Source organism: Tauraco erythrolophus, chromosome 14 (genome assembly GCF_009769465.1).
Source record: "Tauraco erythrolophus isolate bTauEry1 chromosome 14, bTauEry1.pri, whole genome shotgun sequence".
Classification (NCBI taxonomy): domain Eukaryota; kingdom Metazoa; phylum Chordata; class Aves; order Musophagiformes; family Musophagidae; genus Tauraco; species Tauraco erythrolophus.
This window is the reverse complement of record NC_141478.1, coordinates 3,814,620-3,841,039: the sequence shown is the minus strand read 5'-3', so window position 1 is coordinate 3,841,039 and position 26,420 is coordinate 3,814,620. Positions and strand designations below refer to the sequence as shown.

At 43.2% G+C, this 26,420-nt stretch overlaps 1 protein-coding gene across 2 annotated transcripts in view; it reads left to right on the top strand.

Moving 5' to 3' along the window:
• Positions 1-328: 328 nt before the first annotated feature.
• Positions 329-26,420, top strand: part of LRRK1 (leucine rich repeat kinase 1) — an 80,286-nt gene continuing 54,194 nt past the window's right edge. The window contains exons 1-5 of one of the 2 annotated variants that reach the window (XM_009983240.2): positions 329-395; positions 18,881-19,044; positions 19,931-20,102; positions 22,438-22,617; positions 23,241-23,389. In XM_009983240.2, coding sequence (XP_009981542.2) covers positions 329-395; positions 18,881-19,044; positions 19,931-20,102; positions 22,438-22,617; positions 23,241-23,389 — 732 coding nt within the window. Of the gene's footprint in view, positions 396-18,880; positions 19,045-19,930; positions 20,103-22,434; positions 22,618-23,240; positions 23,390-26,420 lie in introns of both variants that reach the window. The other variant, XM_086620249.1, reaches the window with a different exon arrangement.

Genomic DNA, 26,420 nt, shown 5'->3' with positions numbered 1-26,420 from the left:
TTAATTCACATTATACTCTTAACAAAGCAATTATGAAAATAATTGTATTTATATTTGCATAGGATGGTGAGTGCCTTTCTGCAAAGTTACATTTAGACAGCTGTGCTAGAGTGCAGAGGAATAAGCATCTTGCAATTCCTGTACTAGAATGATTAATTTGGTTTGCTATTTCTTTTTAAACAGGGTAAATGATATTTCTTCGGGATGGTGCTTGCTAGCAGTCGCTCTGCTCCTGCGTTTGCTTGACGGAGATCAGCTTGGACAACGCTCTCCAATTTGAAGTGCTGCAGAAAGTTTGTCTGTTGGATCTTCACAACTGTGACCCAGAATGTACTGGTGTGTGGGAACTGAGGAATCCGCTATTTGCAGAGAGCGCAACATGGATCCACAAAATGGTAAATAGGACGATTTCTTTTTTTTCCTGTTCAGATTGGCAGCGAAAGGTTTTAAGAGAACTGAGTAACCAGCTGCCGCTGAGTTGCAAAGAAATTAAAATAGATGAAAGATCTTTCAGTGATTTGAGTCCTAATCTTTGAAAATCTATGGTATAAAACAAGGAATTTTGCTTCCAAGGAGAATGGTGTTGAATCACTCAGGTGATAAGAATAGCATTCCTCTGAAGACCGATTTTCTCCAAAGGCCTACGGAATTAGTCAATATATGTATCATGTCTCACCAGTTCCTAAATACTTTTTACAAGATCTGTGCTTTTTCAGCGTGTGAATGCAAATGTGTTCCCAGCCACTGATGCAGGGTGTATTCAGGATATGAAAGCTGCTAAAATCAGAGCATCGTTTTCTCAGGCTGAACGGATATTAACCTGCTCCAGTTTTACTGCCAGCTTTGATTCGGGGGCTTGCAGTGATTTATTGGGCTAGATCAGGAGGTCTGCGTTTATGTAACGTGATAAATTCATAGGTGGACATTTCTTTTTCAGAAGGGACATATGCTTCAGGTTGCTTCCTGTGAAATTTTCTTCTGAACAGGCAAATTATTTTTGGATTAATTTTATTGCTGAAACCCTCAGCTCCTAAGAGCTGCTACGTTTCTCTGAGTCAAACCCCAGTTATGTTTCTGCATCAAGAAATAGCCCTCTGGTTATTGTATAACGGTATTCCCCAGTTATAAGCAGTTCATTAGGAGGCAGCATCTGCGTTTTAAGTGTGGGATGAAGGTGTGTTTGACGCTTTGTAGTGAGTAAGCAGGCTTCAGTAGAAGCTAATGTTTTTGCAGCCTTATTTTGGATTTTATCAGCAACTATGAAGCAAAACCTGATAGTTTATTCAGAGGCCGCCTTATCTTGTTTGAAGACGTTTCTTACCAGCATCACAGGGAGCTCTGGCAACTCTTTCCTTTCTCCGTACGTATTCTGCTTATTCTGTGATACTGATTTTCCTGTTTGTTTTTGCTTTTGTTACTGAGCATTGTATCTTTCTGTAATAATCAGGAGCATTTGGTTATTGAATATTCTTAAAATTCTTAAATTCTGTCTTCTGAGTTTCTCTCTGGAAGAAATTATCTCCACTTGAATACTAAATTGCAAACCACGAGAAGAATTTTAATCTGCACTAATGATTTGCGAGCGTTAAGAATTGCTAAATTTTTGTTCTGCAATAGTGATTTTTCTCACTGTTTAAAGATACAGTAAATAAACAAATTAGTTTATGAGTGAAAAGTGAAAAAGGTATATTCTCTACATTGTGAGTTCAGTTTTTCTTCTAAGAACTTTATTGCATGTTTCTGTTATGTAAATATATTCAGTTAAACTGGTTAACTGGGAGCATACAGATCTTACTGGTGTAACTCTTCTATGCTTACATGTCTGGGTTATTTTATTTGTTCAACAGTGTTGGAAGACTGGCAAAGGGATCCTAGGAAGGCTTAAGATCCAGTACTGCCCTGGTGGATTTGCTCTTTATAAGCATACTGTACAGGTTTAAACTTATTTTTATTTTGGAATTGTTTGAGTCCTGCCAAGAATAATGATCATTAGCTGGCTGGTCCACTCCCTAAGTTAGCTGGTCCTTGTTCTGCATTTGGATCCTATTACACAGCTTGAACACAGGAACGTGGTGACTCATTCCGCCTCCACATTTGAAGTTATTGTTTACGTGCATTTATTAACAATCTAGATGCAGCCTCCTGCTTCCATTCAGCGGGAACCACTGGGAAGTGGAGTGAGATCACAGATAACTTCTTTAATGCCGACGACCTCGTTAGTGCTCACCAAGCTCGGAGTCTGTTTTTTCGGGCAGAAAGGACAGGCGCGTGGATGTGAGAGGTTTAACAAACAGCACTGTGGTGCTCGTAGCTCCGTGACGGATCAGTTGGATCAGCGCGGCGTTACGACCGGCACAGCGCCGGAGGCACCTTCCAGTGGGTACCATGTGCAACCAGAGCCTTGATCATTTGAAAGCCTTCAGATTTTTAGGGCTTTTTTTTCCTGACGGCTATACATTTGGCCCAGTCTTCACAGGGAGAATAGATTCACAGCATCGTTGACTCTAGTTAGCAAATGTGACATAGGATGCAAGGGCTCACCTTACTGCTCACGTCTCCTCTGCTGTTCCTCTTGGCTGCAGCAGCGATCTTGCCTGTGTCCCAGCAGGATGCCTGCTTTCCCTGGGAGCGGGCGAGCTGGACTTCAGAACTGGACCCTGTCTACCCTCCAGGGATGGTGCTGGGCTTGACTTGATGATGCCGGTGAGCACCCACTGGTCCACAGAGAGGATTTGTCACTGGTGTGCAGAATAATGCTCCGTTTCGGGTGCAGTCAGCACCTCCCTTGCCTCCTCAAACCCTGCTTCCCCGCTCCTGGATTTGTTCATCTTGTCCTAATTAAAAGAAAGCAAGTGAGCAGAGATACGGGGGTGGCTGCAGTCTCTCATGAAGCATGGGTTTTAGGGGTTTTTTAAACTTGGTTAGAGCTTTTCATAATCTAATGGAGGTGACATAACATGAGTCTTGTAGGAAATAGAGTGGAAGCCCAAAGATGTAACTGGGTGAATGTCTAGAACAGAACAGAGATCCATCTCCTTTCTATGGACTGCTTGGTATCTTTGAATCTTACGAAATTTTACAGCCAGGATTCAATTCTCATACGAGTTTCTAGGAGACAGCTCAGCAAAGATGTAGAACGGCAATCATTGTCTTCTGAAATGTCAGGGTACTTTTGCTCAAGAGCTTATTGCTTTCTTATTGAGAATTTTATTCAGTTGCAAAGCGTTCGTATGCCACTTGTGTGTGTCTCGGAGGTGGAATTGGATTATCTTTCTGACATGCCAGAGGGTGTCTCTTCTCTCCTGCTAAATCCAGAAATGAGCATTGAAAAGGGATGTTGTGCTGTATGTATGTAATATTGCATAGTTAGGGACAACAATGCCAGTGGTGGTTGTTTGGAATTTTATAGTAGCTTTACAGATAATAATTAAATGAACCTTCACAGCTTCCTTTGAGGCAAATCTATTGTAGGCTGGTGACTTTCAACTGTTCAGGAAAGCACAGATAGACACGTGCAGTAAGCCTGGAAAAGAGACCTACATATTACAATGAGGGAGCAAACACGTCACCAGAATATAATGACCTGAGCTGGCATTTGGACAGGACCAGAGGCTCTTAAAGCTGTGCTTCAGAAGTGCCGTGGTGACCCTGCAGCTCACAGGGCTGTATCTTTTATTGGAAAGAAGCTTGCCACGATGATAGTGACCACTGCAACCCCGTCTGGGCAGTGGCTCGGCTCGGTGCTGACTCGGAGGCAAAGCTGCTGCCTGCGCCGCCGCATCCTGAATCGTAGAAAAGTCTCCAGTGCAAGTAAGAACAGCTTAACTGGAAGAGTTAAAGAGTCATGTCAACAAGAGGGACTGCTCAGGAGCTGGTGCAATTTTATATGGAAAGTTTCACAACGGATTGAGTGGTGACAGCTCGAGGTTAGCTAATAGCAAATGAAACGGCCGATTCTCCCAGGACCACGCTTTGTGCATCCAGCGTCGCTCCCCTGTTTGCTTGAGGCAGGACATTTGCAGATGTGGCCCAAGCCTTCGTTGTAGGGCAGCAGTTTGAGGAGGTGGTGGGACTGTAGGTGGAGGGATGGAAACTTTCAGAGACTCTGCCCTTGCTCTCCGTTTTGTACTTAGTGGGCAACCTGAGCCATCCAGGCTGTCAGTCCAGCAGTGTGAAATCCACTTCAAAAATAGAAGTCTACAGGAAGAACCTGACTTCTTCATAGCAATAAAAGCAGGCAGAGCTCACCCGCTCCTGGATGTGCATGTACGTGGCCTCTAGATAAGATCTTTGCTGTTGTTTCCTCATAGTTCTGCACAGTTGATTTTGTTACCTTAAATGTGAGGGGCAGGAACTTGCTTTTGGTAGTGTGAATATCTTTGCTTATAAATCTTTCCTGCTGAACACAGGAGGAGGGGAAAATCAGTGTTTGCAGCACCACTGATAGCACTTTGTTCCTCGTGAAATCCCCATGTAAACCTTAAAATCTTTACATTAGCTGTCCAGGTGGGGCTAGGGCCAGCAGCAAGGTCTTGGGGCAAGTTGACTTAGCCCTGCCTGTGGCACGTTGTGCTGTATAATAGGGAAAAAGAACTTGCTCCTTCTGTCCTGCTTTTTCCATTCACACATAACCCTGTAGTAACGTTACCCTGAGTCTGCTGTGACAGCGTGGCAAGGAGAAGGACAAGGAGAGCATCCAGGAGGTCATCTGAGCACACAGAGCACTAGAGACCTGCAAAGCGTGTTGGTTGCTTGAAGCTATGTATAATCAGACTAAATGAGCTGTGAAGGTTTTCTGGTTTTCTTCCTGCTCATTAAACTATGAGTTCATTTGAGTCCAAACAGCAGATTGAAAGTATTCCTACAAGAAAAAAAAAAAAAAAAGGCAAAAAATAAACCAGGTATGTTATGTGAGTTAGTCTCACTGCGTAATGCCCTGCAGAAGGAGAAGTAGGAAATGCTAGGCAGGAATAGGAAGTACACTAGCAGAGCAGTCATAGGCTTATATTTTTAAACATATTTAAATACACACTTCATACAGAAGTGGTGCGATCTCACATGGGGCCAAAAGCTAATGCAGAAGTCTCGTCTGCGGCAGAAAATGCATGTGGTTAGTCCTGCTCTCCTGTGCAGGCTGGAGCAGAGCCACGTATTGCAGCACGTCTCCGAGCTGAGCCTGGATTGCCCCAAAGGGCGATGAATGCTGCTGGGGCATTTACAGTTAGGTGCCTCATTTAAGGCACTCTGAGCTGATTTTCAGAGTCTGGGTGCTGTTCTTCAGACATACTCTTAGAAGACGTTCCTTGCGTTTTGAAACAGAGGCATCTGGAAGAGCCGTTTGCCTTTGAAAACGGCTTCTTGTGCATGTGGAAAGTGGGAGTTTGGTTGTGGGTGCTGCATCCCTCTGGAGTCAAGGAGATATGAAGGAGCACTTAGTAGTGGCAGGAACAGCTTTTTCCCTGGTAAAGCCAGCCTGCTCTTGAACTTGAGCGCTGCAGCAAGGAGAGCCAGTTTGATTTACAGACAGTAGTAAACCACTGATCTTTAGCTGAGCTGTATCTGGCATTATCTGTTGCCATACAGCTTTATTTTTCCACCTTTCAGATAAAATGTATTTGTGGTGTGTTGCATTAAAATATAACTTACGACAACTCTATCGAGAAGCCCAGGAAAAACAAAGGTAAGGTGATAAGGTAGTAAAGAAAATCCTTTGCCCTTAGAACCTGTACACAGGGACTCCTTAATGATGTTATTAATTGGTGATTATAAGGTAGCAGTGAGGTGAGGGTTGGCACTGTGGCCGTAGAACCATTGTCCTCATTTCGGTGGGGAAAAGGCAATTGATAGTATTCACACCAACTCAGTCTTTACCAGGCCTCTAATTGGGTTATTGTTTTGTCAGTGATGTTGCAGGCAATTTTATACTTGCATTAAAGAAAGTGCTATGAATTATTATTTTTGTTGTTGTTCTCTGCAAAGCCTATGGGGGCCTTATCCAAAACCCATTAAAGTCTTTGCACTGACATAACAGGCTTGGGATCAGATCTTCAGGGATCCTTGCAGCACTAACTCTGGGGTTTGTTTTTCGTTTCTCTGATCGATAAAGGGGCTGCCAGGGCGCTGCTTGGCAGAAGGCAGCTAACTGGGAGGAAATGTTTGCATTGCAGATGAGGGTGTGGGGGATGGATTTCGTACCATTCAGCTCCCAGTCTGATGTATAGGCCAAGTCTGTCTCTTCATAGGTTCTGTTTCAGATATTACATCAAGTTAGGCTGATATTTAATTCCTTTCCTTAATCCAAGTTTATGTGCTCATTAGTGGGTCAGTAATTGCTTATTTGCATGATTATGCATCACCACAGCAGCAGCCCTTTTATCTCAGCTGCTGATAGTTTCACCACAGAAGTGTGTCCATGCTTTGAATTTGTGCCTTGCTCTTACTTGGAGGGAGGACTTATAAAAAAGGCCTTTAAGTATTAGGGAAGACCCTCAACCTCCAAAAAGCCCTCCTGCAGTCAGAGGGGCTTGGGGTCAGCGATTTCTGTTTGTTTTTTGTTTTTTTGAAAAGTGTGCTTTCAGAAATTACGAACTGCCCTTAACATGTACAGCTACACACAGGGAAACTCGCTGAGTCTGATCATGAATGGAGTCAGCAAGGACACATTCAGTTGAAAAAGTTTCCCATGGAACAATAGCAAAGTTGATGTCGTAAAGTCTCGGGGGTTACGCTGCAGTTTTTGCAAATACTCAGTCCCTCCCAGTGTGATAATTAGCCCCCCTGCACGTGTTGGAAGAGAGGGTGAAACCCAGTCATGTCCTTGTAGATTATATATTTTTTGCAGGGACTTGTGTACCTGCTGGTGAAGGTGCTGAGACAGACGCTTCCCTACCCTGAGCTCTCCTGGCACGGGTGCTTGTGGTGGTGGGACACGTTGCTCTGGACAGGCAGGCAGGACTTGGGGTCTGTGACAGAACTGCACAGAGCAGTGGGAAATCTGGTGCAGGTCCTCTCTTTTCTGGCTCAACCTCTCCAGTTGAGGAGGGCGTCAGATCTGTGGTGAGCTTCAGGAATCTCTCAGTTGCAAAGACAAGCCCCATGTTGTGTCACCCAAGGGTGAGGGAAAGGGTCAGTATGCTACAGGAAGGGTGGGAGGAAGGCCAAGGGTGAAAGGAGCAGGGACCTGGGGTTGGGAGCTGGAGGAGCAGCTTAATTTCATTTTTAATACTCAATATGTGGCTCCCAACCTTACTCCCAAGTAAAGGTTGGCATTTCGGATGAGGAAAGCTCAGTCTCAGGTTGTCCACAGCTGCTTTCCTGTGCATAGTTGAAAATCATGGAAAAATAACGAACTAAAGCAGTGATTCAAACAAGAAGTCTGGATAAATTTAGCTCAAATATTCTTGGTATGTTTGTGGTCGCTGTGGAAATTACATCACTGCTTGTTTTAATGATCAGAATATCGCTTGGAAAACTGGCACGGCTACCCAAGAAGCTCAAAATGAAATCTTTTAAAAGCATGTATGTCTTTGGAATTGCTTCACCTGCAGTTCAAGTTGGTTTTGGGGTTATTTGTTTTATTCTCGTCTTGGTTAAGGAGTATTTTGACTAGAGGTTATTGCTGCTTAATGGAGAAGCCACAAGGTTTAGAGCTGATACACTCTGCAGTGTGATTATCTTCTTCACATAAAAGTTCTGTCTGGGGAGTAAGATTCCAAAGGAGTGCTGGTAATTGCTGAAGACAAGACCTCCTCCAGAATCTGCCTGCGTGTCTTTCTGTTTTGCACATCAAAGAGCCTTTGAAAATGCTTTTATTTTTGCATCAAACAGGAACAGTCTTTTTTTTTTTTTTTTAACACTAATGGACAAGATCTCTTTTCAGATCTCAAATGTAGCTTGAAAAACAAAAAAGTCTAGCTCCTTAAGTGGGCTTATAATGATGGTCACAATTCTCTGATGTTTTGCACCTTGGACCTTTCAGGTGAAGGCAGGGTAGGAATAAAAGCTATCAAATCAAAGTAATTTGCATGGGTTGGACCAGGTTCTCAGATGCAATGGGTCAGAGTCCATGACAGGTTGGTGGGAAGAGGATGCAATGTGCTTTGCCTCATTTTACTGTCTTTACCGTGGAGCAGCCATCTAAAAATGCTGTGGGCTGCAGCAGGTTCACAGAATGTACCTTCATATTCCTCCCAGGCAGAGTCCTTGTCCTCCCTCCGCTGAAATGAATGCTGATATCCCTCGACATCAGAAAGACAAAAGAGAAATATCTCCCCGTTCCCCTCTTCTGCAAATGCAGACACTTCTGCCACTTGTACGTTTTGTCGCAAGTGAGGGAAGATTTTTTTTGATAGCCTCCATTAAAGCTGTGACAGCACATCACTACACAGCCTGATTCAGGACCAGCACTGTCTTGGCCAACAGCAGAGGTCTTTTCATCAGCCTTTTTCTTCTGCTTCAGACACAGCTGTTAAGGTAATCTTCCCTCTAAGTTACTCCATCCCGGAAACCGGCATCTCAGAGGATCTGCTCCTACTTGCATGGAAGCTGGTGGAAGTGCTTACATTGAGTTCAGTAGAAGCTGGAGTGGAGTCTCGCTTTCTCCACTGTTGTTTTTTTTTTTTTTTCCAGACAACCATATTCATCTCTTTCCTCTGATGCTCTTCCCAGCTCTGCACTTCCCTTGGCTCTGCTTTTGCCAAATTGCCTCTTCAACTCTCTTGATGCCAGCCATATCCGATATCTTGATGGCGCTTTCTTTTCCTCTGCGTGTAACGCTCTTACCTAAACTAATCTAGAGTTGTTGTCTTGGTGATAAATGTGAAGTGAGGGTAGCAAAGAGTAAGGTATTTTATTAGGCTAGCAGCCACGGTTAAAGCAGCACATTGAACTGTGTCTAACATGCACAAAGTTTGGATTTTGCTGCGGGGGCGTTTACCCTCTCAGATCTCTTGAAGGGCTTCTTCCCTTAGATGTGTCTGTTTTTTCCTAGATGTGTCAGTTTGTTTAATAAAAGATAGTCTCTCTTTTTACAAACTGCCCTCAAAGTAGCCTGTGAAGCTGTTATAGTCTCACGTGTTAAGACCGTTAGTGCTTGGTAGCTGGGTCAGCTTCTGCACCTGCGTAACATGGGAGCACACGCCGTAGGGCTGGAAGGAGCATCTGGGTCAGTGTCCTGGTGTCACACTCCTAAACTTTATGCAAGGACTGTTTTAAGCAAGTTGGCTTGTCTGTTGCTGCTTCTTTTTTCTAGAAGACTGTTCCAAAGCCTCATTTCTCAAACGTTTTCTCTGACTGTCTTCTAATTGGCAGCCAAAAAGTATTCATACTCTGTACATAAATAGCTCTTCTCCTTCCCTGGTGTCTCCCTCTGGATGTATTTATAGACAGTACTCCCAACGCCGTCCAGCCTTCATTTTTCCAGGCTCAGGAAAAATGAATTTTCATTTTCTTTTCATTTGTATTCTTGTAATTAGACTGTCTATTTCTTCAATTTGACTTCTCCACCTCTTCCAGATTGTCTTAATCTTCCTTGAACATGATAAACTGGAGTCGTGCAAGGTATTCTACATATCTTTCTGATGTTGCTTTCCCTCTTTTCCTCCTCTCTGGCCAGCCTTTCCAAAATCTTTGTATGTTCAGGTTCTGTAAGAGACCTGCTGTACTCCTTGGGGAAGGGAGGAGGCACATGTGACAGCAGATACCCAGGACTCCTGTAATGTGATGGAGGGATGGAGAACTGGGCTTGCTGCTGTGGCCCAAGGTGACCTGATAGAGCTGCTATGAGCTTCATCCTACCACTTTCATCAACTTTCTTTGAAAGCCCCTCTGGGACTTTTCTTTCCCATTAGTGTCCTTGGAGTTTCATGGGGCTGGAGAGACACATTAGCTGCTTCTGTACTATTGTTTTTGACCAGCAGTTGGGTTGGACAGTCATAAATGAGTTTTCCATTGAGGAGGGTGTTTACATGTGTTATTAAAGTGAAACTTAAGCTTAGGAGTTACTTTTCTCAACTCAGACAAGCTGTGGAATTGCCGGATGTGTTTCTGGTGGAGCCAGTAGAAGACTCAGATTCAAAAGAGACCTTGGGCCCGTCCTCCTCTCACGTGCACACAAGGAGTCTCGCCCTCAACTCTCCCAGACTTAGCCTCTCACAGCTGGGCTAAAAGCATTTGCTTCTTTATAAAGCTAGCTTAAAATATTTGTCTAAGGAAGATGTAGCAGAACGGGGCTGGCCATGACTTGGTGCTTCCCCAATGTGAATAATTAATGGCTTCTTTTTTTTAGAAGAATGTTGAGCAAATTATTTCTTTGAAAGAGAGAAAATATTGAAGTGTGGGATTTTTTCCCTTCTGATGAAAGCTTCAACATTAGGGAAAATGAAAAGTTTCAAAAGAAACCAAGGTTAGCCATGAAATTTTATTTCACGAAGTTTCAAATGAAATCCAGCCTTGGTTTGGTTTCATGGCTATAATATTTGATTCTGTTGGACAGGAATGGTCTCATTATAGACATCTTTCATCATTTAATAATCCTCTTTTCAGCGATGCCTGGAAAGGAACACAAAGAAAATCCGAAAGTGTAGTCATACTTCTGCATGCTTAATGTATGTCTTCCAGTTTAAAATTTGGAAAGCAAGAGTGGCATAGCTGGCCTTGCATGCAAAAGCGTATTTCTGAATGATTCAAGCAGTAGGATTGGAACCAAATCACTGAGGCCAAAAGACAAAAATAGAAACTTTCATTTAGAGCTGAGTCATTCGTATTTTCAATACAGCAATTGGCTCTCTGGCCATTTGGAGCTCTCTTGGTTCCCTCGATCTCTTTCCCTTGAGGATGGAGATTAACATCATCAATGTTCCCTGTGGTCTTTGCTGATCCTTTGCACCCCGAAGAGGGCAGTATGGGAGGGATGTGGAGCATCTCCCTTCACTGTGAGAGCCAGCCTTTGCCCTGTGCTAGACAGAGGACACCCCATCCCCTTCCTTCCCTACCTAAAAGCTAGTAATTTGTCTACCAGGGGTGATGGTGCCTTCGTGACACAACCGAGAAATGTTTTATGACCACTGATGCTCTGAGTGCTCCTACAGATTGAAAGGGATAAACATGTGCACGTGAAGCTGCTTGGACCTGACATGTGTACTCAGGGGAGAGAGTAAAACCATCACTGTCATCGACAATGGCCCAGTTTGTCGTGCTGATAAGCTGGGGATGGCAGGATTAGTGAAGGGCTGCCTGCTGATGTTGGGTACCCAGACACTTGGTGTAAAGTTGGAAGGACAAGAGAGAGGAGGAGGAGGTGGCAGCGGCCCCGTGTTTGCTGTCAGCTGCTGCCATTCATTTGGGATGTGGAGGTTGTCTCGGTGTTATCCATTGCAGCTAAGGAAGCTTGATAAACAGAGGGTGAAACTAAAGGTGGGGTGTGGATCTCTGGGGTGCAGATATCGTTAGTGACCCTGAAGCTACCTTGCATTTTCCAGCATGATTTGCTGGCTGGTGTGAGGGGTTCGCTCTGGTGGTCATATTCCACTGTGTCTTTCTTGTGCTCTCTCTAAGCTCATTGCCGTGTAACGCCTTTGCCCAGCCTCCTTTGTACTTCAGCAAAATAGGAATAATCAGCTCAGATTCGTTTGAACTTCTTTGACAGTGCAAATAATTTCCAGAGTCCTGGGGATCTGGGAGACACACACACAAATGCAGGAGCCCGCTCAGATCTGGTAGAGCGTTTCAGCTCTGGCTTACTACTGGCTCAGATGGACAGACAGACAGACAGCTTCACGCAGCCATTCTGTGATGCTGCCCACTGAAGACTCCTGAGTCTCAGTGTCACCAGTATTTGAGGCTTTTCTGTCCCCTCTTCCCCAGTATTCCTGGATGATGGAGAAACGGTTGTGTAAGTGTAGAGCTAAAGCTTTTGGAGACGTCTGGTTTTTTGTAATTCAGTTCTGGAGCCCTTTAAAAAGGCAGGAGTCCAGAGCGTTTTTCCATCCAGGACTTAATATTTTCCTTTCAAGTTTGCGTTAACAAGTGTTTTTTCCCCTTGCAGGTTGAGAGTGTTTCTAAATAGAAAATTTCCAACGGCTCTGGTGATAACTGGTCATTTTGCATTGCTGTACCTAAAATTGTCAGCATGCCCTTTGCAGATCCTGTGTGCTTGCTGGAAAATGCTTAATGCAGATCAGCACTTTGCGTGTGTGCTGCTGGCATGTAAACCATTTAAAAATAATTCCAGATTATGCAATAGTAGTGAAAAAGATCCCTTCAGTACTGGATTTTCGTCTTGGAGCATTCTTCTGTGTTTCATATCTGGTCTTCTGTAGGGTTTTAAGTTTCAGTTTGGGGCAGTGAACATTGATTGTAAGCTGTGTTGTAGGTGCGGGTTTCTTTTGTGCTCAATACATCATCTTTTCCACTGCCTTGGCAGGCAGATCTCAGTGTAGAGCCACTCCTTTAATAAGCTGAAATAATGGATGTTTTGGGAGAAATGGAACCACAAAAAAATAGGAAGGAAAAACTATGTGGAGGTTTTGCTCTGTCCTGATAAGCTGGCACGTCTCACTCGTTGTGAAGAAACATTAATCAGGTTCAGAGGGACGTGGCCCAGTTCTGGCATGGTCTCTCCAGTGGGGATGCTGAATTTCCCAGATAAACCATCTTGTTTTCTCTTGGTCGCATTTACCGCAGTTTTCTCTCCTTGTTTTCTCACAGCAGGTTTTATGAGTGGTTCTGACCATTTTTGGATACTACTGGGGACATTTAATAGCAGAATTGGTTGGGCCACGTGCATTTTGCCTGAACGTGAGAACAAAGTGGAAGAGATGATAGGCTTTTTGCTGCAGGACCCTCCCTTGCACGCTTCAGAGCCAGGTCCTGGCTATGGGGCCACTGGACCAAGTGCATGTGGGCAGGTGGGGTGAACAACTTCCCTCCTGGGGACACACCTTGGTCCATGACTGTATCTTTAAGGAATGAATGATTGAAATGAAGGAACAGAACCTTTTAACTTTTTTAAACAACAAATGAAATCCTATTTTGAAGTCTCAGCTAATTAGAGAAGAAACACAAATGGTATATTTCAGAAAGCGTTTTTACTGACTTGGATTGATTTAAATTTTTTTTTTTTTTTTAATTAAAGGACCCTGAATTTTGTTTTTTCTTCCTGGTTTGGGATGGGAATTTCCAGAGATTGGAAATTTGATTTCCAGAGGATTAAAAAATTTTTCTTACCCATCTAAGTGGAAAGCGCAATGTAGGACAGATCCATCATCCTTTGAAATCACTGGAGTCTTTCTGTTGGCTGTTGTTCGGTTTATTAATCTGAAGTTTTTCAGAGCGACAGAAGATACATGAGTCTGTTACAGAGGCTCAGAAATAACAGGGCTTTCTGTTAATTTTGCAAACCAGCCTGCCAAAGCTTCTGCAGAGTAGTACTGAAAAATGTTCAACGACACTCGTGAGTTTTTAAGCATTTGGGGGGGCTAGCTTTAAATATTCAGCGTATTTTAAACCTCATCTCTGTGCCATTTTTCATTTGCTCTGTGGCAGCACTCAGGAGTCAAAACGGCCAAAGATTAAGCTGGTAAAGGTTAGCTGTAGCCATCTGGTGCTGTTGAGGAATTAATGGCTGAGCTCAGCCCGGAGAGGCGGCCTCCCTGCCCACCCCCATCCCCAGATCCTCTCTGAACCAGAGGCTTGGGTTTCGCTGCAATGGGACATGGAGATGAAAATAACTGTCAAGGGTAGAATGTAGTAGTTAATTCAGACAAAGAAGCAGCCAGCCAGCCAAAAGACATTACATCCAGTGGCCGCTGCAAGACCTGCTTGTGCTGAAGCAGAGGTGAGTGGCTAACAGTCCAAGGAATTAACAGCTTAATTGAGCATCGCTGAATGGGATGCTGTGTTAAAGTCATCATCTCGATTCGCTCCCGTCTCTGGAAATACCTGCACACATTATGACAAGGTCAGTAGCAGTTTTAAAGTTTTATTATTATTGTAATTGTGTTTTGGAGTAAGTTAGCTTCCCGCCCTGTTTCATCCTATGTTAAACATTTCATTTAAGTCTTTCTCTGCTGAATAAAAATACCCTGGTTAGTTGCTGAAGAGCTCCTGCCTTATCAAAGGGACTAATGGAGCACTTACAAACTCTGTGAGGTTGTGCATCGGAGACAGGAATGCAGTGATTTGGGATATAAAGACAATAACCATCTATACAGTGTGCTGCTTTGTTATGCAGCTGTTTGCTGATTCACAGCATTGACCTGCAAACCCTCACCTTTTTGCTGATAATGACATACTGTCAATTTAGAAATTTTAGATGGTTTTTTTTTTCACCTGCTATAATAACAAGGCCTGAGACAGGGTGAAACTACATATATCTCTGAAATTGTCATGGTACCCTTTATTGTTAATAAGACTTATTTTTGTTTTGTTTCTCTGAGCTGGGATAGCAGTCTGTTGCGCTTCAGAAGCGATACTCTTGTAACCTTTGAATGGCAATAAAATAACAATGCTCTTTTTTTATTGATAACCACTGTTTCCATTGGAATATTTTAAAAAATAAAATTAATCTTGCCCTTAGGCTTTTGTAAAAGGCTGTTACTGCAAAACCAAGCTTAAAGGCTAATTCCGAAATATAAAACATTGAAATGAAGAGTGGGAAATATTTCCAAAGTCAGTTGCTTTGATACAAGCTGTTGAATTGTGTGAGGAATAGATGAAGGATGCGTTTTTAACGTCAACAAATGCCTCTCATTTTCCCCTTACAAACAGCACTTGGTTTGCTTACAGTCATTAGAAAGCAAGCAAAGAAGCCGTGGGTCTGCAGAGAAATTAAATATAGATGATGCAGAGATTATAGGGAGTAAAGGCCTTTGACATTCAAACGTGTTAGAGAAATGAACCCACATCATACCACCTCAGTTCAAATAGGCTTCATTTGTCTGCTTTCTTCTGGCCAGCTAAGAGGAGGGGTGCTGATTTGGGGCAGTGGTTTTAGAGGAACCTGTGCCAACACAGGCACTCAGTCCCAGATCTGTGTGCAATAAAGGAAAAACTAGAGAAAATGAGAACAGGTGTGTAAGAGCTTCTGGAGTTTCTAGTAGCTTTTTATTACAGGAATATCCGAGAAGTACTGCTGGAATATCTTAACTTGTTCTGCTGTATTGCACGCAGCAATATGCCTTGTCAAACAGTAATGTAGACCCTATTGTGCAAAGCACAGAAGGCAGTTCCTAAATCTGTGCAATCGAAGAATTAAAAGCACTTTGTTACATCCAGGCTTAAATGCTCAGCATGTTGCATGATCAAGTCCAAAATTGGAGGTTCAATATTCAACTTCAGTATTGCTCTTATGTCTCGTTGTTCAAGGCTATGTGCAGGTGAGGTGACCCTGCTACAAAAGGCATGGAGAGCCCAGGTAAGGAGCATGAGATTCGTAGGGTTAAAACCATAGGCAGAATTTCTTTGGATTTCAGCCCAGATTTTTTCTAAAAATGGCTGGTGCATGTATTGGCAAAACTTTATTCCCAGCCTACATGAATGCCAGTAGTGATGATAGTTCAGTCATGCATCTTGTAGAAATAAAACACTTGTTAGTCAGTAGAATGTAATTTTCCTCATTTTTTTTTTCCTACTGGTAAGTATAAATTAAGCTTATAAAACATACTGCTGCTTATTTTCCATTTGTATTTCTGAAGCCAATATATCGTTTACTAAGTCACCAGGAAGTCTTCTGTGAATTGGGTAATTTGGTTGGCAGGATGCTTAGCTTTGCAATGGATGGCTTCTGTGTTTTTTGGGAATTTGGGAAAGGATGGCCCACCTTCTCTCATTTAACCTTTGAAAACTCAAGTTAACTTCGACATATGAGTACAGCTGTTGGTTGAAGGCAAGCTTTTTTATCACTCTCTATCTATCTCACCAGTTTTGCTCTTTTCAGGCTTGTAATTAGTTCAACTGGAAGGTGTTTTTTAGCTGAAGACCTGTGGCAGCTTTTTTCCTCAGGTCTTAGGCAGAAGGCCAGTTTGCTCTGCAGAACGCAATCATAGAAGTTTTGATGACAGTGACATAAGAAACTTGAATGATGAGTGGCATTATCTTTCTGCCAAGAATATTTAAATATAAATATATTGGTTTCAAACAGTAGAATTGCCCAGGTTTCTTACATACAACGAAGGTTTTATTGACTGCAACTTGATGGATGTTCAGAAGTTCAAAACTGGACAGTTTTGGTTAGATCAATATAAAAGTTCTTATATGCCCAAGACAAGACTAAAATTAAGTTAAAGCACCAAAATCAGTATCCCAAAGACTCTGATTAAACTACCAGCTAACTCTGGGAGCATATAAACTCCATGCAGCCAGCTGTTTGTGACTTTTCCATTCCTGGAGCGCCCAGAAGTCTACACCTAACGCACACGAGCAGACTGCAATGGTTGATGGCCAGCCTGTGTCCTCCACACAGTGGTAAATGGTAGCAGTGGTTTAACTAAGCCATTGCACTACCAAGGACTAAAGAAATTTCAAGGGGGCCAAAAAAGTAAGAGGAAGCATGACACATCAGCCAAGCAGTTTCGTGAAGTAGTCATTCGATAAAACACAGAAGCGGTCTTGGGATTGGGGTCTAGCTTGTGGAGTTCCTCCTTCCCTCGGTTACAACATTGTGGTCCTTCTTGTGCTCCCTGGCCAACTGATTTGGTAGTCCTCCCTGCACAGGGGGACAGTTCCAATAGGAGAGGTGGAAAATGCTCCTGCAAGAAGAGCTCTGGTGTGCAGGACGCGTGAAGGGTTGGCTGGAGACCTCTCTAATAGATGAGGAAGTGGGCTGGGATCTCCCAGATCCCAAATGAATCTCTGACCGTGAGATACTCGTACCTCCACCTTTCCTGGCTGTGATTTAAAAGGAAAGAAAGATGGCCCTGCTCAATTCTTTGGCAGAAGGGACGTGCCTTTACATGTGGGATTGGCTGCAGATGTGGGTCTTGAGTCATAGTCCCTAAAATCAGGATTGAGACTGGAAGGAAGTAAAATTTGTCCCTATTTCCAGCATTTTTTTGGTAACCAGATTAAAGTTGCTGTGCTCTGTGAGCCCCGATTTGCAAGGCTTCCTGCTCAGCTTTCCAGCTGTTTTGTATCTCCAGTGTGAGGCATTTTTTCCTCCAAGGGAAATTCCAATGCTTCTCTCTAGATTCAGGATTTCGTCACAGGGCGCCTGGTGCGGGGAGGCTGCATGTTCCAGTAACTGTGGTGTTTGCTTGGATCTGTGCTCCTTGAGTTTACTTAGTGCAGTTCGGAGCTGTTTAGACTGGAAAACTATTCTGCTTTAAAGTTCTCTCTTTTCTCACCCTTTATACAGTTACTTGCCTAAAAATCATTTGCATTTCCTATCTGATGTCCATTAAAAAGAGAATTAAATCATATGCAGCATTCTTAGAGATCCCTTATAGGTGGAATTTCTTTTCCCATGTAAACCCTAAGCCTACGGAATTATGAAGGCACTGCACCTATTAACAGGAACTCTGGGATGCTGTTTGTTATGCTGTAATTTAGCACCACGTTCATCTGCCTTGATTTCTGCTGCGTGTCCTTCACACGTTCTGCGTCATCTGAGAAAGGTTATGGATGTGGGCACGTTTTTAATGGCACGAATCTCTGGAGCCATCTCCAGTGTCTGAGTGAGTCGAGCTTCGTTTAAATAATTGATGAGAAGTGTTAGTCAGGATCTATTGGTGATTCAGACTGCATTATTCAAAGGTATTTGCTGACAGTTATAGATGGATCCAAATTTACTTCTTTTTCCAGGCTGCATTAAACGAGGCCCTGCACGACATATGTGTCCAAAAAAAAAATAAATCCTTGTGAACATACTTGAAAATCTGTGGGCTTAAGGGATTTATTTAATCAGTTGCAAGTACACAATAATAATTAATAATGTTTTAGCAGGAAAAAGTGAGTATGAAATGGTCTGTTTTCAAGTGAAAAGTGCTTCTTTTCTCTGTCTTGCGTGTTGTTCAGGAGTGGACCTGAACATCTTACTCGTAATTCAGTGACTTTCCTGCAGCTTTCTCTGTCCTGGTAGTTGGTGGGGTGGGTGGATGTGAGGCTTCATGGCAGCCTCTTCGTTAGCCACCCACCGCAAACATCTTCTCTAATGATTTGCAGCTTTTAATCTTTGACATGTAAAAACTCTTCTGGCTCCTAATGGTCCTAAAAAGAAAAAAAAATAAGTCTGGCCTAGGAGACTCTCCAGGATTCATCAGGGTGAAACTGAGCATCTTGCATAATCTCCTTGTACTCTGTTCTTCCAGAGTAAAAATATTCCAAATTTGTTTTTTTTCACATTCATCGAGGTGTATAAAGCTCTGGTTGAAAGTGCTGGAGAAGTACAGTGGGGTTTTATTGGGCTGTGGTCCAGAGGTGAAGTGTGGCTGGAGCAAGACTGACAACACCAGCGTTGCTTTGCAGGTCCTGCAGACTCCTTGCTTCTTCAGAAGCACTGCAGGTGCCCATCTCATGTGAGCCCTTCCCTCTCCTGGTTCCAGCAGCAGGAGGAGGATTGTGGCAGGCTGCTGCAGAGCATACGTGTCCGTGTGTGTGTGAGCTTTCACACCATCCTTTGGAAACCACCTCCGGCAGCAATTGGGGAACTCACTGTCCCTTTTAGTTTCATGTCCCTGTTGGAAAGTACTTTAACATATTATCGCTTTCTTTTATCAGGCAACTGAGTGTTGAGGTTTTTTCCTCTTTTTTTAATGGTATGCAGTAAATATTCTACTGAAAATAATTGGCCCCCTTATTTCGTTGCCAGGATGCATCCATGTTGCAGCTGTGCATGGAAAATGAGCAGGTACTTCTTCCTGACCCCTCTTTTCTATTTTTAATGCAGGAACTGTGGACATGGGTGGCAAACAGTCCACAGTCGGCGAAGTCTCCATAATTCAGACACCTGTGACAGAAAGCATTCAGGATGCTTACAAAGCTGGAGACACCAGTAAGGCCCAAGAGTTGATTAAGTTGTCATGTGAGGAGACTGCACTGCAAGTGGAAAAGGTAGGGTTAGGTCACTGCTCTTTCTCAAATTTTATTGGGAAAGAAACTAAAATGCCAAGCTGCTGTCTTCCGTTGTTTCTCATGCAGAAAATCCGTTCAGTTTTGCTGAACATATAATATGATAACATATGTTGTGCTGGTGCTGCAGGGTCCCAGGCACTGCTGGTTGTGTGGGGAACTTCAGGAATATATGCTCAGGGACAGTATTTGCCCTTGAAAGCACTGGTCAGAAAGATGAGACAGACGACAGGGAAGAGTGTGTGTAGGAACAGGAAGGATGCTGGTGCTGTGGTCACTAAAACAGGGAAATACATTTTTTTCCCATCAAAAGGAAGCAGTTTATAGACTTAGCAAAAAAAATGTATTCCCCAGTCAGTGCAAAGATGGTTAATGGCCCCCAGGAAGATTTTGCTGCTTGTGTTTGGAACTACATGCTTTGCACCAGCTGCTGCACTGCTCTACCTTCAGAGCCTTCATTTGGAGCCTGCTCTTTGCACAGAGCTTATCTTGGTGTTTTGGGAGATTACCTGCATGCTAAGTCCAGGCATATTGACCATCTCCAAAATAGGAAATACGACACCTCACAGCAGAGCTGTGCAAATGCTTTTTCTGTTGGGCCACGAAAAATGAATTTACACTCACCATCCTGTGCCCTAGGCACTTTTGTGATAAAACCATACAAAAAAACTGTAAAGCAAACCCCAACAAATTATTGTATCAACAGCAATGATTATAATGGCTGCTAGTGTTTATGACATTCTCAGTTAACCACAGTGACAGTGGGTGTGCATTTGCACGGGCACAAATAAATACGAAGCTCTAGAAATGCTCTCTTTCTCTGCCCTCTCCCTTTACAGAGTCTGTTTTGCTGTGTTTTCTTTACCAGTGCCAGCTTTTAGGTATTGCAGCAGCGTATGGAGATCTGCAGGCGGTGAGGTATTTACTGAAGGAAGCACTGGTGGTGTTACCAACAGAACCTAATGATGACAACGCGGCCGTGGTGGCTGCATATTTTGGCCATAAGGACATTGTGAAAGAGCTGCTGGATTCCTTGCATGGTAAGCCTGTTGGGTTGCCTCTACCTTTCCTCAAGCTTTTCGGAAGCTCTGTGCTATAGCTTCAAGCAGACTTTTTTTTTTTTTTTTCCACATCCTTTGAAAGGGGAGGGACATAGTCATGGGAAAGTGCGTGGAGGGATCTAATCTCTGCTGTGTTTGAAGAAAACTTCCCCCATGGGGGGAAAAACACATGCATAAAAATATTCCATGTTTGCAAATTGGAATGTGGAGGAAGATGCCATTTAGACAGTTCATTCCCATCAGCCCTCACAGCTGGGTAACGTCCCAGACCCCACAGAGAAATTAGGGGATTTTCAGGAAACAGCATCCTCCCACCCTGCTGATCCAGCAGACACAGCGGTGCTGGGAGTGAGACTGCAGCATGACTGTCTGGCGAGTAATAGTTTGGGTGCACAGCTGGCAGCGTGCTCTGTGCTCTCTTGTTGGCATTTTGTTTTGACTTTCAGGGGAATTCCTTATTCAGAATTTAGTTACATTTTACTTTAAAAAGTATTTTATAGCAGAACAGAGATGTTTTTAGACACAGACACAAGAAGGCAGCTGTGGGGACAGAGGGAAGAGCCTTACTCTGAATCAGGACCAGGAACTGTTGTTTGGGTTCCCTGTTTCTCTCTTAGTGTGCCAGGGGCATGGCAGCTCCTTCTCACCCAGAGACCCTCTATGGATTCAGGGTCCGGTGGTCCTGCACAGGTCTTTACATCAGACACTGCAGTAAGAGCAACAGCTAAACTAAGCCACTGCAATATTTGACTTGAATATAGCTCTGGCTCCTCACTGGAGCTATAGACTTGCCAATGTCCTCAGTGAGAACGGGAATAACCTGTTGGGAAACTTGTTTATTTAGTGTTCTTAAACTGTTAGAGCACTAATAAGCAAAAAAAAAATTCCCGTTTGGGGAATGCAATTAAACGCAATATTTCCTTCAGCCAGCAAGGAGGCTGACAGTGCTGGTTTTGTAACCTAGTAGCAAAAATTAAATTATATTAATGTAATAATACTCTCAGTAATGAAAAGTGATTTAAATAGTTTCTGGAATCCTAGCTCAGTTTAGAACTGACCAAATTCCCTTAAACCCTTGCTTCAGGGATCAGAGGAGGTGCTCTGTACAAACTGCAGCTTCCACAGGTTTTTATGCAGAACTTTCCATTTATTTCCCTGGGAAGTTACGTAGAAACCAATCACAGGGCTTAGGAATAAATTGCATGAATTTGCAATTTGGCTAATGCACTGCAGTGATTCTCTCTGGCTCAGCGTGAACGTCTTGTGGCTTAGAGCTGAAGAGGAGCCTGGTTTCTGCAGCATGAGGGTGAGTGATCTAGTCAAGTTGTTAGGAGTGCAAAGAGCAACGTAATTTCCACGTGGAGAAACTGAAAAAACTTGGGCTTGTGGACATCTCTGTAAGCATTTCAAAGGGGATGTGAATTTGTAAAGTAAATGGAGGTGATACTGTGAATCAGGGAAGATTTTTGAGGACTGCTTACTGTTAGCAGAAATAATCTTGTCATGGGCATTTATTTACTTGCACAGAATTATGCACACCTAAAGGAAAGAAGTGTTCTACAGGCAAAACATTAATTCAGAAAAAAAAAGCAGTCTGGGGATGAATAAAACAGCAAATTCGTGCAGAAATCGGAACATGGTATTTTAGATTTTAGCCTCAAATGACGTTTGTCTAACTTTACTATGAATTGATAGTAAAGAATTCACCCAAAATGAAACATTTCAAGGGGAAATGAATTTTTTTGTGGGAGACTTTAGCTTGCAGTGAAAACAAACTAAGAGAATTATTTTGTGTTGTCTGAAAGAATTTTTTTTGTTTTATTCATACAGTAGCATGAGAAGTCAGCTGTTTTCCTCCATTCTTTGTATCCTCTCTCATGAGCTTGGAAGAAGTGGCCTGTCTTGGATGTTTGGACCTAATGTCTGTTGGATCAGGCCTGTTGCCTCTGGATGCAAAGACAGTCCTGGTCATCCCTTGCCACCTCTGCTTGGGATTAGATGTTTGGTTTTTCTGCTGGCAGCCTAGCAGGCATCCTCGAAACCTTCCCCTGTTGCCAGCTTATGGATGACTAGATCAGGGACAGTCAAAAAGGTTCATTAGCTGGGTAGGTAATGAAAGAACAGTTAAGCAAAGCTGAAAAGTTTGTGCCTGACCAGCTTAGGGCTCTTCTGTAACACACTCTTGCAGTGCAGTCTGCTCCTTTGTCTTTGGGGGCTTCACCCTATACCCTTTGCGTAGTCAGTATTTGTGGATGACTCTTGCACATCACGACCTGGTGACATCAAGTAAGTCAAACGCATGTCTTTTCAGTAGGTCCCAGTACTTGCCAACAACTCCTGAACTGGATGCTGGCCATAGCCTGCCAGCAGGGACATTTGGAAATAGTAAAACTCCTGATTCGTGCGTACAGTGCTGACCCAGAGAGCTGTGCAGTCAGGAAGAACGAGTTTCCAGTTCTGATACGGTTGCCCCTGTACGCTGCTATAAAGGCAGGTATGTATTTCCATGCTTCAAAGCTTTGCCCCTTTTCTGCAGTGTCTTTTCAAGAATGGGCTGAGTTGTTCCTACCTAGGAAGGTATCACTGTGAACTGGCTCGCCTGGAATTGTTCTGCATTTCCAGTGGGATAAGTTGAAATAAAATTGGCTCTGAATCTTTTGACTTAGCCAAATTTAAGTCAGGGCTTTGCTAAGATTATTGTAAATATTGAGAGGCTGAACTTTCCTCTTTAAACTCCTGGGAAAAAGACCCTTCAAATGTAAAAACTTTGCAAGTAAAAGCATTATTGTTATGGGCACTCTGGCGCACATGCTTGATTTAGGCTGAATAATTTACACTTCAAAGCACAGGTGTGTGTATAGTTTAATAAGACAGGGGAAGAAAAAGAGAAAAAAGTAAGAGCCTGGGCCAGTGCTTTTGCACAGTGTCTTTTCTGTCTCAGTTTGACTAAACTAAATCCTGTCATTGGAGGAAACAGTCTTTATACAGTTCAGTTCCCTTTTTGCACACCCCCATGGGTTTTTTCAGAAGTGGTTGTTTCCCAGGATTTCTGTTCAGCTCCTTGTTGGTTCATTTACGTGAGAAGAAGGGAACAGACAATCTGTTTTTTATCTAAAGGGAATGAAGATGTAGCCGTGTTTTTATTACGGAATGGAGCTTTCTTTTGTTCCTACATCCTGATGGACAGTCCTGAATCCAGCAAACACCTTCTGAGGAAGTATTTCATTGAGACGAGCTCGCTACCAGGTAGTGCTCCAGCAAAAACAGTAAGTAGCCATTTAGTTGTCTGAAGAGACATTCTTTTAAAGGAGCATCATGTTAATAATTGATATTTGTCTTTGCCTGCCGTGTGACTGGTAATTCTTCTTCTCAACTAAGAGCCTTGTGGTTTGCTACCCATTTGGAGAACAAGCTGTGGAAGTGGCTAACGTTTTACACCGGTGCTCAATTGCAAGGTGTAAAATGTTAGTCCTTTAAATGCCATCGTTGTGCAAGACACCGTGTGCGGCAGCTTCCGCTTGGCCATTTTAACACCAGCGTGTGAACCAGGCATATGCTGTGGAAAGGTAACATTGACTTTGTGTTCAGACTCTTCCAGAGAAGTAAGCACTACCACAGGCTTCCTCTGTGACCCCAGGATAATCACTTCATTTCGGTTTCTGTTCTGTGTTCTGACCGAAGGTAGTGCCACAGGCTCTGTGCTGTCCAGGCACGTTAGCATGGCACAGAGCTGAGGGTGTAAACCTTTCTCTTCCCCTGCGTCTGTTAGCTCAGATACAGCACGTATGAGTAGGCTCATGTGGCTTTTTGTTAACATGGAGCATGAGTAGAGCAAGTTCACATCTGCTCGAAGTATCTTCCCTACTTCAAATGCTCATTCGTAGATGATGGCTGGTGGCCTTCACTGTCACTTGCTCAGGACAGATCTGGCTTCCTGGAGCAGCGTGGAAAGTGTCGTGTGTGATCAGGTCATATTAGTTGAGCTGCACTTGTCTCACCAAAACGGTTTTTGATGGGACACAGAGGCCAGCAAAAACCAACTGAAGCCTTTTTAGGTTGACAGGAACGCTGTTCACTACTTAGCCACTGACAGCCTTTGGACAATTTTGGTATTTGCGTCTCTATTTCTTCCACTGTAAAACACAGAGACTTAAACTCCTCACGTGTCACAGCTATTGGAAGACTTAATACATGATGCTGATGCTTTTGAGATCTACAGATGGGTGGCATTGTTTTCGTGCAGGGTATTAATACATTTCATTATTATCTCATATCTCTGCATAGCTAGCCTATATTCTTCATTCTGTTAATCTCTGTTATCCAAGTCTCCTTTATTCACAACTGAAAAATGCCTCACAGCTCGCTGTTACCACTTTATAGGGAAGCACATAGTATTTTGTGTTAATTCCACTGTTACCCAGCAATTTAGTTATCAGGCATTTTTTGATTTTTCCCCGCAGTGTGTAGATTAACCAATGTTGACTACAAGCATCAGAGCCCTGAGCTTTCGAGAGTTACAGTCGTCATCAGGTCACGAAAATTGTGCAGTGAAAAATTGTGGGGGAAAGTTTTTGATCAAGGGTCTGTCTGTGTGAGCCCTGTTGCCAGTTGAGTATCTCTTTGCTCAGCCTGTAACATTTTGGGGGGTTGATTCTGCTTCAGTGTTAAGTAAAAATAAGCAGAGAGGTTTTCATAGTGTTATGGACTTATCCATTCTGTGTTTTCCTGCCAAAACCATGTCTCGCTGGATTCCTGACGATACTGGGAATGTTGGAGACTACAGTCCATGTATGTGAGCTTAGCTTCATTAGGCTCAATCAGCATATTTAGAGCCCTCCCTAGGGGATTCTTAGTTTTGTTGACAAGTAAGCAAAAGGAAGCTAAACCCTAGATGTTTCTGGATAAGAGTTGATAAAACTATATGCCTTTTAAAAGGAAAAAAAAAATCCAGCTAACTGGATAATTCAACTTGAATAAACTTCAGAATAAATGTTTGAATCACAGGAAAGAGTTCTGTTTTCCATGTGAACTTGCTGGCAATATTTAACTTAGCTGCTGTAAAAATGACTCAGCTTTGCTGTTGTCACACCCTGAGCGAAGAAGAGAGCAGTTTTAGAACGTCAGCTAATTGCCAGAAGAGCCTGGTTTAAGAAAAAAGAAAATGAAAAAAACCCCACAAAAATCAGACCCAGAAACTTGACCTTGATTCTTCTAGTAGCTGTTTATTTTTAATATGCTTGCTTATTTAATGCTTTCTTTTTGAATTCTTTTTGGCAGACTGGGCCAAATTTGGGAAGATTTGTCCTAGTTTGTCTGCAGAGCTCAGGTCTCTGGGAAGTAACAGTCACACACCCTGATAATTTTTTAAAACACGACTTCAGGGCAGCTGCAAACAAGCTGCCTCAGTGCTTTCCTCACATCTCGTGAGGTTCACGAACGTAAGTCTTCTTGTGTAAGTGCTGTGATGCATTTTGCACTGGGAGGAAGCAGAAAAGGATTGCGTGGAGACTGCGGTGTGTATGGCAACCAACTGGACATCAAAAAGCCTCTCCTCTTGGACAGGGCAGACTGAGCACTGATCATTTCAGAATGAGCCCAGAACTTCAAAAAGATTTGTCCCATCTGGGCTGTCTCTGAGTGAAAACACTGCACAGTTGACCTCCAGTTGATTTCACAGTAGCGAGTGCTTCCAGCTATGCAGAAGATGTGGTTGGAGAGCTTGGTTTAGCTGCCACACCTTCCAGGCAGCCGTCGCATCGTAGTGCTGCCCTTTGAGACAAGAGGAGTTACATCTCATTTTTCTGTTATCTGTTTCTCCTTTTTCTTTTTTTCCTGGCATAAATTTATCCCCGCAGCAAACCACTGTCTTGCTAAAGAGAGGAACTGCTCCGTTTTTACAGGAACAGGTAACAAATGCCAAAAAAAAACCAACGCTGCAGTAAAGTGGCTGGACACAGATTCCAGACTTCCATAGGTGTAGTCAGCATGGAGATGCATGTAGCTTCCCAGTGTGTGCAATGTAAGATACATTTTTTTTTCAATTACAGGCCAGAAAAGAGCTTTAACTGCTGCATTTTCCCTAGGAAATGTTTTGCCAAGAATTTTATACACAAGCATACAAATGTATGTGTGTGTGTGTGATCTTCCTCTGATTTCTTTATCCACTGCCTGGCTAATCTCAGTTACACTGCCATCTGCAGCAGTTCCACTCAAGATCCCCAGCGGTGTTATTGATGGAGGAATTAGATCACCGTCCTCAGAATATCCTGTCGACAGCAAGAGCGAGGCTGTGTTAGG